The following is a 15402-nucleotide window of genomic DNA, read 5'->3' as shown; positions in this document are numbered from 1 at the left end:
TAGCATACGAATATTTAAAAATCTGGAGGAATGTATATAAAAATGCTAATAGTGATTATTGCTGGGGAATGATATAAGGATGGTCTTTCATTGGTCTGTTACATATTTCTGTATTATTTGAATTTTCACAAAGACAATATATTACGTTTGCAATAAGAAATACATCAAAATAAATAAATTCCATGGATGAATTCAGGGGGTGGTTTAGGTTGGAAAGGCTTCAGACTGATCTTGGTATAGTGGCATAAACATGAGCCTTGGCGTCAGACAGCCCTGAGCAGGCCCCATTGCCCCACCCCTCACCTCCCCAAAGAAGGCGGAGGTGGGGGGGGTAGGGGTGGGGGGGTGGCAGGGGGCTGCGGAAAGGGGCTGGGCTGCGTTGTGCTGTCTGCAGCTCTTGTCCAGGAGGCTGACTTTGAAACGGACTGAGAGAAGGCGGACATATCCTGGACTTGCTAGAGGACAAGGTGAGGGTGTTGAGATTAGTGTTTAGGGTTTTCTGGTGGCCAGACAGTAGTTCTAACCTGAAACCCGAAGCCAGGCAGGTGGGCAATTCATATTGCACCATTGCAGCTGGAGCAGAGGTGTGGGGTAGAGGCAATAAGGACGACTGGGAAAGTAGTAGGCTGTAGTGTATATAGACTGGAAAGCAGAGACTAGCGGAGTTTAGAAAAACAGGGACCCCATCGTTGGTTGGGGAAGTGGAAATGCGTGGGGGAGAGGGAAATACTGAAGGGGGCGTGAAGATCCAGAGAACAGACTAGTGCACGGAGAAAGGGGTTAGGAAGACTGGGGGGAGTGTGTGCATAGGTAACACAGGAGGGTGTAAGGAATGGGAATTGGGAATCCTGTGAGGTAAATAGGAAAAGCGATCGGGGATAGGGAGTAAGTAGGGAGGCAAAGGGAACTGGGAGGGGAAAAGTAAGGAATGAGGAGCTGGGAGCGGGGGAGGGGCAGACAGGCTGGGATTAAGGGAGGCCCCCTAGGGAGGCGGAAAGAGGCGGGACCACTTCCGGCCTGGAGGGGGGAGGGCAGTCTCGGAGTTTCCGAAGGCTTGGAGAGTAGATCTGCTCGGCAACTGTAGGATCACGAGGTGAGCTGCGGAGTCCCGCTTTGGCTGAGAGCCCGCTAGGGGTCGGCCCCATCCTCTGGGATCTGGAGAAAACCTGCTACAATCGGACCGGATTGTACCGGATCTATCCGGCTGGGAAGGGAGGGAGCTGGCCTCGGTTTGGCTGGGCCTAAAATGGAATCACTAGTTCAGTGCAGATTTGAGGGGGCGAGAGTGTAATTGGGAAGGGGCGGAACTAAAATGCATTTTTCCCAGTTTGGAGGTGGGCTTGTTAGGAAAAAGGGCAGAACCAGGAGGCACAGCGGACTTGGTTGAGTGAGAGTAGGGGAGGGGCCGGGACCACTGGACTTTGCGATAATTTGGGAGGGAGGCTTGTAGCGGAGAGGGCGGGACTGAAGAACACTGCGGACCTGTAGAGGGGCGTGTATTGGGGCTGGGTGCTGGACTGAGAATGTTACCACTGCGCATGTTCATCATGTATCACTAGAAAGGGGCGTGTTGAGAAGGGCCGTCAGCCAAACAGGCCAGCTGCCGAGTGCGCATGTGCATGGTGAACTTCAAAGAAAGGACTTGTGCTGGAAAGCAAACAGGGCGGAGATGGGGGCCTGCAGCAGACGCGCATGCGCACTACCGACTTGCGGCTGGGGGGGTGTGCACTGGGAAAAGGGGCGGGGTCCTCTGAGCTGCCGCGCTGGCACATCTTCCTGGAGAAAGGGAGGGTGCGGCTGCAGAGAATTGAGACCTAGACGCTTTGGATTTCTGTATCTTAGAACAGAGTCGTTGGGGTGGGGGAGGAATTGGGGATTGAAGCTCTGGGGAAGGTGAGGATCAACTTCAGGCAAGACTGGGGAGAGGACATTCAGTAGGCTCTGCACTTGACCGAGGCCTTCTCCCTCAGGCTCAGCTCTTGCCAGGCCAACCTGAGACATGTCTGACACAAGCGAGAGTGGTGCAGGCCCAGCTTGCTTCCAGGTAAGGTCTCTTTCTACCCCCTCTCCAGCCGCTTTTTCTCTCCAGCCCCTGTTGCTGCTCTGCATCCCTTGGCACTTCCCCTCCCATCTCACTTGTCCTTTTCCATGCACATCTTTGCCTGGACATCTGCCCCCATCACACACCCAGTGCGGGGAGGAAAGGATAGAGGAAAAACGGGAAAGAGGGTGGGTGAGCTTCTCTTCCACCATCAGTTCTTGCTCAGAGGAAGGGGAGGCCTCGTTGGGCTGAGGTGCTCACAGCACACTGCAGTAGGAGTGAGTACAGGCCTGAGAAGTGTGGTCTTAATATTGGAGCTATTTGCCTAGTTTGGGGTGGAAAGATTAGTGAGCTTTCTTGCTTCCTCTTGCAGGCCAAAGCTTCAGAAAAGGACAGTGGCTCAGTGATGCAGACCCTGTTGATAGTGACTCAGAACTTGGAGGTCTCAGAGACACCAAAGGCCTCAAAGGCACCAGAGATCTCAGAGACTACAAAAGTCTCAAAAGCCTTGGGGGTCTTGAAGGCCATGAAGGTCTCAAAGGCCCCAAAGGCTCAGGAGGCACCTGCCATCCAGTCCTCACCTGCCAAACAGCTGACTGATACTCAGGGCCTGACAGCTGAAAGCAAGAGTCCAGCAGCTGACACCAAGACACAGAATACTGACTTGCGGGCTGTGCCTGCCACCGAGGCCAAAAAGGTCAGCTGTGTGGCTGATATGAAGGTCAATACAAAGGCTTCAGAGAAGGAGGCTGCTGCTTCTCAGCCTCAAGCAGATGAACCTGAGCACGAGGGTGCAGCTGCTCAGGCTCAGGAGAATCAAGATACTCGGCCCAAGGTCAAGGCCAAGAAAGCCCGAAAGGTAAAACCTCTCGAGTCACCACCCATGCTTTTCTACCCTTCTCCACTTGGTTGTTTATTCTACAAGCATTTAGAAAGATTCACTTATCAAGGCATAGGGGACAATGAGAAGAACATGATCTAATCCCTGACTTCAGGGAGCTCACAGACTGGTGGGAAGATGAAACAGCAATATACATACCTGCAATCTTAATGTAATGCAGTTTATATTTGCATGGTAGCTGCCCATGTGTTAGCCCTTGACCCAGGCACATTCACACAGGTTATATCATTAAATTTTGAAACTAAATCTTACCGTCTTAGTTTTATAGAGAAGGATACTGAGTCACAGAAAGGTGACTTGTCCAGGGTGGTACAAACAGAGCAGTTGGTGGACACAGAAAGAGGAAAAGCCTCAGGTTCCTGATGGACTGGGAGGGTGATACCCTGGAGTGGAAATCAGTGAGAAGTAAACCCAGTACTCTGCGTGGCCTGTGTCTAGCAAGTCAAGTTATTACTATAGGAACAGGATTAGAGGGTACTTCTTGGAAGAGAGAGGATGAGGAGGTAGGATCACCTGCCTCACCGGGTAATGTTGACCTTCGTATTTGTTGATGCAGGTGAAGCATCTGGAAGGGGAGGAGGATGGCAGCAGTGAACAGAGTCAGACTTCTGGAACCACAGGTGGTCGGAGGGTTTCAAAGGCCCTAATGGCCTCAATGGCCAAAAGGGCTTCAAGAGGGCCCATAGCCTTTTGGGCCCGCAGGGCATCAAGGACTCGATTGGCTGCTTGGGCCCGGAGAGCTTTGCTTTCCCTGAGGTCACCTAAAGCTCGTAGGGGCAAGGCTCGCCGTCGAGCTGCCAAGCTCCAGTCATCCCAAGAACCTGAAACACCACCACCTCGAGATGTGGCCCTCTTGCAAGGAAGGGTAAGAATACGATCATTCTCATCTTGCCTTTTCTACTCTCTTGCCAGCCCTCTTCTCGGCCATCCTCTTAGGTTTTCTTTTTTTCATCTTTTCTTCTTGTCCCAGGCAAATGATTTGGTGAAGTACTTGTTGGCTAAAGACCAGACAAAGATTCCCATCAAACGTTCAGGTAGAGTCCTACCAACCTTCCCCCTTCCCTGAGCTCGGCCCTACATTGCCCACTCTCCCATGTACTAGGGGCATCCCTCACTCTTATAGTCCTGAGACCGTTCTTCTCCCAGAGTTCTAATTTGGTAGTGCTGCCATCTCTATTGATAAGCCCAGAACCTGGTTAAGTCACCCATGGCATGGTTGACAAAGTGTCTATACCTTGCGCGTGAGGGCCACCTGGCAACTCTTCAGCCCAGATGCTTGCAACACTCTCCCCTTTCAGACATGCTGAAGGACATCATCAAAGAATACACTGATGTGTACCCTGAAATCATTGAACGAGCAGGCTACTCCTTGGAGAAGGTGAAGGGGCAGCCCTGGGGGTTGGGCACACTGGGGAAACCTTGAGTGGAACAAAGGTGTACAGTGTCCCTTCTGGTGGGGAGGGATCAAAGATACCTACTAATAGAACCCCATCACTGTGCAGATGGAGAGACAGTAGCCTAGGGAGGGGCACAGACCAGCCGTGGGTCACACAGCAACTAAGTGCTGAAATCATAACCAAGACTCAAGCCACCTAACAGTCCTGGCTTCTGTCTGTTGCAGGACACATCCTGTTATATATTCACATGCTCACCTTTCTGTCTCCCTAGATTCCCAATGATCTCAAGGATGATGTTAATGATAATAGTACACTTGTTGCTTGTTTACTGTGTGCTGGGTATTTAACTATGTGCTTTACATGCTTCAGGGTGCCTCGAAAGCTGACTTTTGTGATCTTACATGTTTTTCTCCCCACCTACAGGTATTTGGGATTCAGCTGAAGGAAATTGATAAGAATGATCACTTATACATTCTTCTCAGCACCTTAGAGCCCACCGATGCAGGCATACTGGGAACGTAAGCTGGAAGAAGGCTGGGGTGGGGGAAGGACTTCTGCTTTCATCCATGATAATACTCTGCGCTCTCTCCTGACCTCTTGTTAGAAAGGCTCTGTCCCAGCTCTCCCACGTGGTTGGCATCCTGCATACAGTAGTAGTGCCTGATTATGATTGACTAAAGGGTGTAGGACCTTGGGAAGGGACATTCCTGCTGTCAGGTTCGCTGTGTATCCTGAAGCTTCCTGGAAAGCAGACCTGTTACATGCCTCTTCTTACTGAGGCGTCATTTGTAGATCTCAAGGCTTCCTATTATGATTCGATCATGACTGGGGCATTACATACAATTGTTTCAGGGTTGAAAGCTCTGAGAAAGAAGAAACTAACATCTGCTGGGTGTGCTGCACCAGATTAACAGGCATTCTTCCATCTTCTTGACAACCTGGCAGTGCAATAGGATGTGATTTTTTTCTGTTTACTGATGAGGACACAATGGCTGATGATGCTTATGTACCTTGCCAGGGGTCACAGAGAGCTGGAAGCATAGACTGGGCAGAATTCTCCCATGTCTGAGGTATCTGGGAGATGCTAGCCAAGTGAGCTGGCTGGTATACCTTGAAATGGCTCTTCGACAAACTTTCTGTCCTATTATTTCATTAGGACCAAGGACTCACCCAAGCTGGGTCTCCTCATGGTGCTTCTTAGCATCATCTTCATGAACGGAAATCGGTCCAGTGAGGGTGAGTGGCTGGGTGTGCAGTCAAATGGGTGGCCAGGGTCTGAATTCCACGTGCTCATTTTCTACCCCTGTCTCCTCTTGCCTCCCCTTGCAGCTGTCATCTGGGAGGTGCTGCGCAAGTTGGGGCTGCGCCCTGGGTATGATTGGGCTCTCTCAGCACTTGTTGTCCTTTGGCAAGAGAGGACAGTCCCAGGATTGCATCAACCTGGTGGTCTGGTGGAGCAGGCGGGGGTGCTGGGCTGGGTAGAGGCCCCAAACTTCTGACCTGGGTGGATGGGGAAATGGTTCTGAACTCTGCTCTTCTCATTGTCTCTTGAGCTTCTGTGGAGCATCCCCCTCTGCTGAAATCTCTTTTCCACCTTGGAAGTGTTTCTGCTGGATCTGGGAAGTGCCACAGCCCTAATTGTATTTATTGCTTTATTGTTTTTCTCTCCTTTCAGGATACATCACTCGCTCTTTGGGGATGTGAAGAAGCTCATTACTGACGAGTTTGTGAAACAGAAGTAAGTGTCTTCCATGCATTTTTCCTATCTTACAACTGAGTGATAAAGCCATGGTACATGCATGCTTATGGGCATGGGTACACGTGTGTGTGTGTGTGCATGTGTGCAGGTGCTAGGTTATTTCTGAGGGCAGTAAGACAGAACAGGGCCTGCATGTTTACTGATCTCTTACATGGACTCTCACATGTATCTTCGGAACAACTGCGCAAGAGGAATTGTCATCACTAGCCGCATACGTATGTAGAAACAGACTCAGAAAGGGGGAATTATTTGCTCAGGGTTATGCAAATTCAGTGACTTGGTTCTTTTTACTGTGCTTTTAAACAGGGCTTTGTAGAAATCAGTTTGCATCAAAAAATACCCTAGAATAGTAGCTTCACACAGCCATGCTGAGAACTTGACTTGTACATCTGATTTCATTTCCATAACTATACTTCAGAATGTTATCCCACCTGCCTTTTACAGTTGAAGAAGCTGGGGCTTGAGAGGGATGTTGAGCCTGGCCCACAGCTGATAAAAGGCTCATTTAGGCCTGGAGTCCAGCCCTCTTCACTTTCTGTTCATCGTGGAGAAAGTATAAAGCACTCACACAAATCACAGACACATACAAACACACACATACATGCACACTCACAGCACCCATGCACCACATATGGTCAGGAATGTACATGAAACGTGCTGCTCCTGGTTGACTGTTGTTCCTTTGGAGTCTTTCATTTTCTGTAGGGGATCTTGCTCAAAGCTTGGCCTGCCCTCCCAGGGAACCCTTGCCATGGGGTGTGCTCAGAGCAAGGGGCCAGAAGAATGGCTCCTCTGTTTACAACAACCCAACAGGAATCTAGGGTCATTGTGACAAGGAGCACAAAACTCACGACTTCCCTTTGAGCAAATGTCCCACACATTTACTCCATACACTTCCACATGTTTTCTGGATAGTACCAATGCGACAAGACTCAGTAATGGGGGGAAAGCTATATCATTTAGTGTGGGTGTGAACGTTTTGAACCTGTCCAGTCTATTCATGGGTGATCTGTTGGTAGTCCTAGAAGGAAACACTTTGAATTTCTATTTTTAAGGTACCTGGACTATGCTAGAGTCCCCAATAGCAATCCCCCTGAGTATGAGTTCTTCTGGGGCTTACGTTCCTACTATGAGACCAGCAAGATGAAAGTCCTCAAGTTTGCCTGCAAGGTAATTGGAGAGCTGCCTGAACTTGGAATATTGGGAGTATGGGGTACCCCTGGCTAGATCGGTTTGTGTGCACAGCAGCTGCAGTTCATATTTGGGCATTCTGGAGCCTCTGTTAGTGCCAAATGCTGTGACAGGCATCTTGTCTGGATCGTGTAGTCTTTACAACTCTCATGGCATTGCCCTAAGCATATGAGAAAACAGACCCATGGTAGGTGACATGTTCAAATCATGTAGCTAATAAAGTGTCAGTACAGGGATGAGATATTAGGTGCAGAATTACATTATTATTATATTATTATTCTTATTATTACTATTACATATAGCATGCAACATGGTGCCCAGCATATAGTAGGTACTTAATCCTGGGTTCATGTTCCTTCTAGCGGTTGCTATTTCCATTTCAGGTACAAAAGAAGGATCCCAAGGAATGGGCAGCTCAGTACCGAGAGGCAATGGAAGCAGATTTGAAGGCTGCAGCTGAGGCTGCAGCTGAAGCCAAGGCGAGAGCCGAGATCAGAGCACGAATGGGCATTGGGCTTGGGTCTGAGAATGCTGCTGGGCCCTGTAACTGGGATGAAGCTGATATTGGACCCTGGGCCAAGGCCCGGATCCAGGCGGGGGCTGAAGATAAAGCTAAAGCCCAAGAGAGTGGTGGAGCTAGTGCCAGTGCCAGTACTGGTACCAGTGCCAGTGCTGGTGCTAGTGCCAGTGGTGGCTTCAGTGCCAACACCAGCTTGACTGCCACTCTAACGTTTGGGCTTTTTGCTGGCCTTGGTGGGGCTGGTGCCAGCACCAGTGGGAGCTCTGGTGCCTGCGGTTTCTCCTATAAATGAGATTTCAGGTATCTGCCATGGTTTCAGTGGAGGCAGCTGGGGCTCATGGGGATGGGATGAAAAGCTGAAACCCAGGGTAGCAAATGATAAGGAGAGTATACAAAGGCACTGCTTTTGGCATTTATTCCTTCCTGTTTGGTGGCTATCAATTGACTTTTTGATTTTTTAAGTTGTGTTTGCAGATATCCTTAATTCTAGCAGTCTTTCTCTTCAAACTAGGGTGCACCCTCAGAAACCTACTCAAAACAGCACTCTAGACAGCCACTATCAATCAATTGAAGTTGACACTGCATTAAATCTATTTGCTGTTTCTGAGTTGATTGCATTTTTGGGGGCTGGGCTGTGACATTTTGTCATCACATTTTCAAAGAAAGGGGAAAGTGTCCACCTCAGTCTATGCCTAGTTTGTGGTGACAGATTCCTGGGAGCAAGACTAGCACATCCTCCCTGTAAGAAGGTGGGCCCCCATCTCTAGCCTATAGGGCAGATAGGGTTTCTGTGGGTGGAGTCTTGGTGACAGTAGGCACAGAGGACACGCTTTAAAGAAGAGGACTGAAGGGAGCAAGTCGGAAACAGCAGAGGTAGAGGAGACTGCGCATCATGTATAGACTCCTTTTGAGAAATTTGGATGAAACAGAAAAGAGAAAGGTACCTAAAGAAAGATACAGGAACAAGGGGTCATTTTCTGGATGAAGGAGAGCAACAATAAGCTGGGAGCTAGTGAAGAGCGGGGAGTTAAACACTGACTCATGCATTCCAGTCTCTGAGGGAGTGAGGGGATGGTTTGTAGGAGAGCCTGGGGGAAGGCAGATGTCTAAACAGGACTTAGAGAAGGAATATGGAAGGATATTGAGCAGGTAGGAGGCCCCAACATAGGAAGTAGCCCCTAATTTGTGGAGAACGTGGCACAGTGCTCAGTAATCCAGGTATAGGAACCAAGGAGATGAGTACAGGGAGGGGTGTTGAGAAAAAAGGTTGAACTGGGGATTAGTCAGACTGCAGGATCTTTGTGTTTGGGACAGCAGAGGGGCTTTGCAATCTGGCTAAGTTCATGGGGTAGTTGGTTGAAGGGGAAAGATGATGGCTTGGGGAGATAGGTATCAGGTTATCCATGAGGACAGTCATATCACCTGGACGGTGGAGTTGGACAAGGGGGAAGTACTATGAGCCAGGTGTAAAAGTCCTCTCCTATGGTTGAAGGTGGTATTTTCCAAGCTCTACTACCTTCTAAGGGACAGGGCACTTAGGCTGTTAATACTCCACCTTGTATCGGCAGATACAGTGTGGACCTTTCCAAGAAACCCTCACCATGTCTAACTCCTATAGTTTCCAGCTCTGAATCACTGAGCCGGTCTCCTGGACAATGAAATCTTTATAATGGCCACCTCTTCCCTCCTGTAAACTCCATAAGCAATAAAGGGAAGAAAACCTTTTTTGTTTAGGAAACAGGATTTAAAAAAAAAAAAAAAAAAAAGCTCCATCCAGAGGATAGCTCCTTGCCTATGACCCTGAATTGAGAGCTGCATTTTCCTGCTGAGGTGGTCTTCACTGGAAACAAGTTCTTTCTTTGAAGGTCAGGCTTTGGTCTCCTCAGGAGGCTGACTAGAACCCAGGACAGGTAGACAAGGCAGCTTTGGCATTCTAAAAAGGGTTTCTTGTGGGTACCGTTCCAAAGGCTCCCTTAGATTTCCAGGTGGTGTCTGTCAAAAAAGGGAGGAGATAAGGGATGATAGGGAATGGAAGGTAGTGGAGGAATAGTGAGGAACTCAGGAACTGATTCTAATAAAAATTGGGTTTAAACTATTTGATAGAGTTAACGTTGAATCGTAGTCTTGAAGAACTGTCTTTCCCATTGATGTTCCCTCCACAGGCCACTAGGCTTGCAGGGCTCCTTACTTCCCACAAAGCCAAGAGTTTGACAGAACAAGGCATGGACTCTTCCTTCTCATTTCTGAGTTGGATCTTGAAGGCAGGTGGAACAGGAGGAAACTAAAAAGTCTGATCCCTGGCAAGTGGGAAAGTTGGAGTGGGGAAGAGAGAACAGCAGGAGAAGTTGGGACAGTTTCTGGTTCTTGGTTTTGCCACCTTTATCAGTTTGGACCCCATTGCTGTAATGGATGGACTCCCACAATTTCAAGTCTTTCCTTTAGTTTATCAATAATTAAATCTCAAATAATTCTAGATTTTATCATGTATCTCCCCCTTGCTTAGGAGTGGGCAGAGCTCCTTGAGCAATTTCTCTACTTTATCACCCTAGAAGAAGCTTTTTAGACAATTTTGTCTTGTGTGCCCTCTTCCAGTGAAGTTAGACTTCCACAAGTACACTATATATTTAACAGCTGTGTGTATTTATGCTTTATACATAAAAAAGAATATATGCAAATCTTACTTTTTTAAATTCAGTACAGGGTTAATAATGACTAAATAAAATGTTTTCAAAGTTAAATGTGAAGGTAAATCCATATCGAACCCATACGTAACGTGCATCCCTTGTACTATGGCAATTTCTGTTTGATGACTTATTGGGATATCTTGAGAAAGAAGTTGACAGAATTCCACAGACTAGCTTATCATGGGTCCTCTGGGTGAGCATTTACATGGGACACAGATATTCTCATACAGTCCATTTTGAGAGCTCTGTTCACTTCTCAACGTGTGTGCGGGCAAAGCAATTAGTATGGTGCCTTCCACACAGTGTGTGCTATTTAATTGCATTATTGTTATTGCTATCAGTTCTCCAATCTCATTTCTTCCTGGTCTTTGACCACCTGGCCTAAATTAATTGCTATTTATCAGTACACCTGACCAGTTTCCTTTCTGGATAAAGAGATCAACCAGATGCAGAGCCCCTCGAAGAACCTCCCTCCCTTAATTACTATCAGGGTCAAGACTGAGTGAGGCCGTAACCTTCCAGCTCCCTTTCCAGGTAGTTTTTTGTTATCAGCTCCAGTCCAGGGCTTTTTTTCTTCCTCAGGACTGATTATCAGCAGCTCTTCCCAATGCCCCAGGGATGAGTGAGACTGAGCAAGCAGTGTAGCAGGAGTAGATGTGACAGGAAGGGTGAGTCTCCTGTAATGTTAGCCTTAGGCCCTGCTCTGCCCTCTGAAGATAGGGAGTTATCTGCCTGCCAACTTAATGGTTTGGTGGACTATAGCACAAATCCAGGATGGCATGGTCACTTGGGGCCCCATACTTAGGCATTCAAACTTTTACTGACCCAATAATTTAACTTGGTTGAATTAATTGCCAGATGCCAGAAGCTGCTTCTCGAAAGAAAACTGGTTACTTGGTGAAAAGAGCATGGTTTTTGCTCCAAAATGCTAGACACTTGCTGGCAGTTGGCAGAGGCTTTGTACCACATCTCTGTCTTAAACACGCACTTCTTCAGGCATGTACATATTCATCCCACCAACAGGTACCAGTGACTATCGTATTTATGGCCCTGTGTGGGGTGCTGGGGTGTTCTTGTTGTTAGGACATGACCAGTCCAGAGAAAAACAATGGCAGCACTGAGAAGAACCACAAAGGACTGCGGGAACCCAAGAGAACAAAGGATCCATGCTCTCATGAGTAGATGTTATGAATCATGGATGTTGTGTGCTAGTAACATCTGCATAAATGCATACCAGCACGTATCTATGTCTACAAATACAGGTATTTTGTGTGTATATTTAAGGATAGTTATGAGTCAGTTGTCAGAGCTCTGGCAGGAAGAGTTCTTGCCTGTGAAGTAGGAGATTTGGGTTGACTCCTACTCAGCTGTCTTACACAGTACCTCTATGCTATTGGTGGTATCCATGACCCATTCAAGCCTTGTATCCTGCCGGTAAGATGTGAGCCACACTGGTCTCTGAGCATCACTTTAGATGATGGGTGAGAAGCACCAAGACCGTTCTCTGGTACATAGTAGGTGCTGCGTGAGTGAGAACTATGGTGACTGATGAGACAGTCAATGGACGTGGTGCACTGTGCCCATGATTGTGAAGGCTCAGGCCTGACGGGTGTGCACATATGCATTTGTTTGTATGTGTGGGAGGCGCATGTGTGGAGATGACTACATGCCCCACGAGGCTATGAGCTCTGGGGGTAGCCATAGGACCAGCTCCAGCCAAGAAACCCTGGGGTGCATGTGGTGCCACGGGGGAGGGCTGATCATCTGGTGGCCTCTGCTCTGAGGAGCAGGAGAGGTGGGAGTCAGATCAGAGCCTACCTTGAGGGGAGGCTGCCAGTCTGGAGGTAACAGAAGGGAGCTTTGAGGGCTGAGTGTTCTGAGGCAGCACTGAGCCTGGGATACTTCCTATCTCTCTAGCAGGGAGGCTGACGCCAGGTAGGAAGGCCTGGCCAGTCCTGGCTGTGTCCTATACAAACTCTGTGATCTGGGGCCGTCTTCTGTCCCTCTCTGGACCCAATCTATAAACGAGTAATAGCAATCACTACCCCTTCCCACGCAGCTATTGTAAAGATTAAGTGAGGTTATACACGTGGTGGCAGATGGCACCGTGACTCTGTGTGTGTATCCAGTATGTGACAATAATAACAAGGACCGTGAACGTCCTTTCTGCGCTTCATTTCCCACTTATCCCACCCCACGTGATCCTCTCCGTAAGCACCATCTGTGCTATCACACTCAGCCACAGCGCCAGCAGCTGGGAAAATGCACCCTATTATAGCTCCAGCACCCAGAATGTGCAGGTCACTATGTCCACATGGGAGGGAGAGACTTGTGTCCTGAGACAATCAAAGACAATCACAGTGAGGAGCTATGGAACCCAGGGCTCTGTGACCTACCTAGGAGAAAGAGGAGTAGATGAGGAGGGCTTTGTGGACCAGCTCTTGCAGCAGGAGCTGGGCCTTGGAAAAGAGTGGGAGAGGCAAAAAGCTGCCGTGAGGGGTGGGTGCAAATGCTGGCAATATGATTCCTGTGGTAGGAGTAGGGAATGGTATCAGCCCTCAGTGAGAAGAGGGATTCAGGGTGGGGTTTTCAGGGCAGCTGCAGCAAGGTGGGCACAGGCAAAGGCAGAGTTGTGAGAATGATTAGGGATTTATCAGGGAGGGGCAAAGGCGGTCATTGTAATGGGGCTACAGAGGAAGGCAGATTTGGGCTGGTCTAGAAAGCCAGGACCAAGCTATTGGACTTGCAGGCAGCAATTGCCACATGGAAGCAATTCAATGGTTTCATCAAGACTGAGTGACTGGCAGTGTAGAAGAGCAAGAGGAATTAGTATTGGTCTCTATCCATCACTGGGGAGCTCCTACTCAGGATCCAGGGAGTGGCCACCTGTCAGGGCCCGCTCAGCCAGCCCACTTGAGTGTGTGGTACCAACCCTACTTGGTTTTCCCAAGCTGAGAGGTGTGAGTCACCTCCAATGCAGCCTGTGAGTTTGAGTTGACTCTCGCCTTTCTCATAACTTCTCCTGTACCTTGAAACTTTCAGTCTGCTGGTGCTAATGCCTTTGAGCTGATGCAGTCACAGGATATGTGACCATACCCTCTCTGGGTTCACTTAAATCTGCCTGCCTCTGTGTATTGCGACCACATTAAATTACCAGCAATTCTTCCATTGAGTATGCATCTCTCTTTTTTTTTTCTTTTTTTGGGGGGTGTTGGTGGGGTGTTTGTATTTTTTTCTGGTACCAGGAACCAAACTCACGACCTTGCACTTGCCAGGCAGGCACTGTGCTGCTGAGCTAAATCCCCAGCCCCTGAGTATACATCTCTTTATCAATAAAATTCAGACTAACATAGAGGGCAAATGCAATGGAAAAGGAAGTAAGTAAATGTGTGTGTAAACACTTTGAATAAAATGTAAGTAAATGAGTGAATCTATGAAGAGAGAAGTATGAATGACAACAATGCCTCAGTCAGTCAATGTGTCGTACTGTCACTGCTAATCCCACTGAGAGTATAAGAAGCAAAGGTGATTCAATCCTGCTTTGCCCTGGATACACCCCGAGAATATAAAAGCAATGGAAAAAACAGGAAATATGGGCTGCCCTGGAGAGGGCGGGCTCAGACCTGTAAGGCAGACAGGCATGGATACCAGGATACCAGGCTTGGGTCCAGTGTCCCCCACAGAAGGGGAAAGCCAGACTGGCTACACCAGAACCGCTGCGTGAGCCTTAGGGACACAGATTCCCGGACCGCACTCTTCTGGAGCCCGGTTCAGTAGGTTGGGGTGGAGCCTGGGAATCTGCATCTCTAAACAGTCGCAGGTGCACCTGAAAGCCCAGCCAGGCCAGAGGACCACTGAGCCAACACATGCATCTCATCTGAGAGGGAGTGGAGAGGCACAGGGAACCCCCCATCTCATGTGCCCGCCCTTACAGAGCTGTTTGGTATTGGAGGTCCTGGCTGCTTTGACCCTGCTGACCCAGAGAGGGAACTGGTGAGGAACAGACCCGCATGCCGAGTTCAAATTCCAGCTTGGACACTGTCCTAAAATTATCCCAGCAAAGTAACCCCATCACTCTGCTTCTCTTTCCCCATCTGTAAAATACAGGAGAGCCCATCAATGGCGCGGGACTCTGGAGAATCTGAGCGCACTCCTCCCTGCAAAGGTTTGGGTAGAGAGCCAGGAATATTGGAAGACGGCAGAAAGAGTGAGCGTTATTTAGCACTCGCACATCTCCAGGCACGGCTGCAAATGCTTTGCACAAATGCTCTCATTCAGTCCCCACAAGCACTGTCTCTGAACTAGGAGTGGTTACCACGGGTGTCCTACGGAAGAGGAGCTGGAGGCCCAGAGAGAGGCAGTAACTTGTCCAGGGACTTGGAGCAGCAGTAGGGCCTGGGGCCACAGGCCCTCTGAGTCATGCAGCCTGCACTCTTAAGCCCTAGGCTATAAATGGCAGCTCCCTCCCCCTTCTCCTTAAAGGTTAAAGCAGAGGATAGAGCCATTCCTGTGGGGATAAAACAGGACAAAGAGCTCTGCAAGGAAGGAAGCCCAGGGAATGTATGTGAGCAGGCACCTCAGAGAGTATGGGGGCTCCGCTTGCCACAAGCTTCCTGACAGCTGCAGCAGGGAGGAGGGGGAGCAGGATTCCCAAGTCTCCATTTTCTGGAAAGAAGGAGGCACAGAGCCATTTCTAAAAGGACACTTGTCTTGGACTAAAATTCCAGAGCAGTTGATCTTGTGGCCAGCTCAGCAAACATCCGGGACCAGTAATTCATCAGTGATGTCATGAGACACTAAAAAGGCTTATTCACATACGTGACGCTGGGCACTGCAGGCAGAGGGGGAAGAAAACAGATGAAATTCTACCTCAGAGCAGACCCTTGCTAGACTGCTACTTCACACAGGG

The 15402-nt window shown here is 48.8% G+C and overlaps 1 protein-coding gene across 2 annotated transcripts; it reads left to right on the top strand.

The window, feature by feature from the left end:
- Nucleotides 1–364: 364 nt before the first annotated feature.
- LOC102023468 (melanoma-associated antigen D2) lies at nucleotides 365–8416 on the top strand. 2 transcript variants are annotated; one of them, XM_005401526.2, is made up of 12 exons: nucleotides 365–467; nucleotides 1971–2044; nucleotides 2415–2900; nucleotides 3499–3807; nucleotides 3913–3976; nucleotides 4241–4320; nucleotides 4763–4857; nucleotides 5496–5575; nucleotides 5669–5711; nucleotides 6015–6077; nucleotides 7154–7268; nucleotides 7673–8416. In XM_005401526.2, the coding sequence occupies exons 2-12, from the start codon at nucleotides 2000–2002 to the stop codon at nucleotides 8099–8101; spliced, it is 1809 nt and encodes a 602-aa protein (XP_005401583.1). In that variant the 5' UTR covers nucleotides 365–467; nucleotides 1971–1999; the 3' UTR covers nucleotides 8102–8416. The 2 variants fall into 2 exon arrangements, with proteins under 2 accessions (XP_005401583.1, XP_005401584.1); XM_005401527.2 differs by lacking the exon at nucleotides 365–467 and adding an exon at nucleotides 1008–1093.
- The last annotated feature ends 6986 nt before the right edge of the window (nucleotides 8417–15402 follow it).

This window comes from Chinchilla lanigera, unplaced genomic scaffold (assembly GCF_000276665.1).
Source record: "Chinchilla lanigera isolate Chin_1 unplaced genomic scaffold, ChiLan1.0 scaffold00074, whole genome shotgun sequence".
Classification (NCBI taxonomy): domain Eukaryota; kingdom Metazoa; phylum Chordata; class Mammalia; order Rodentia; family Chinchillidae; genus Chinchilla; species Chinchilla lanigera.
Note: the sequence above shows the minus strand (reverse complement) of the source record. Positions and strands in the feature narration are given on the sequence as shown.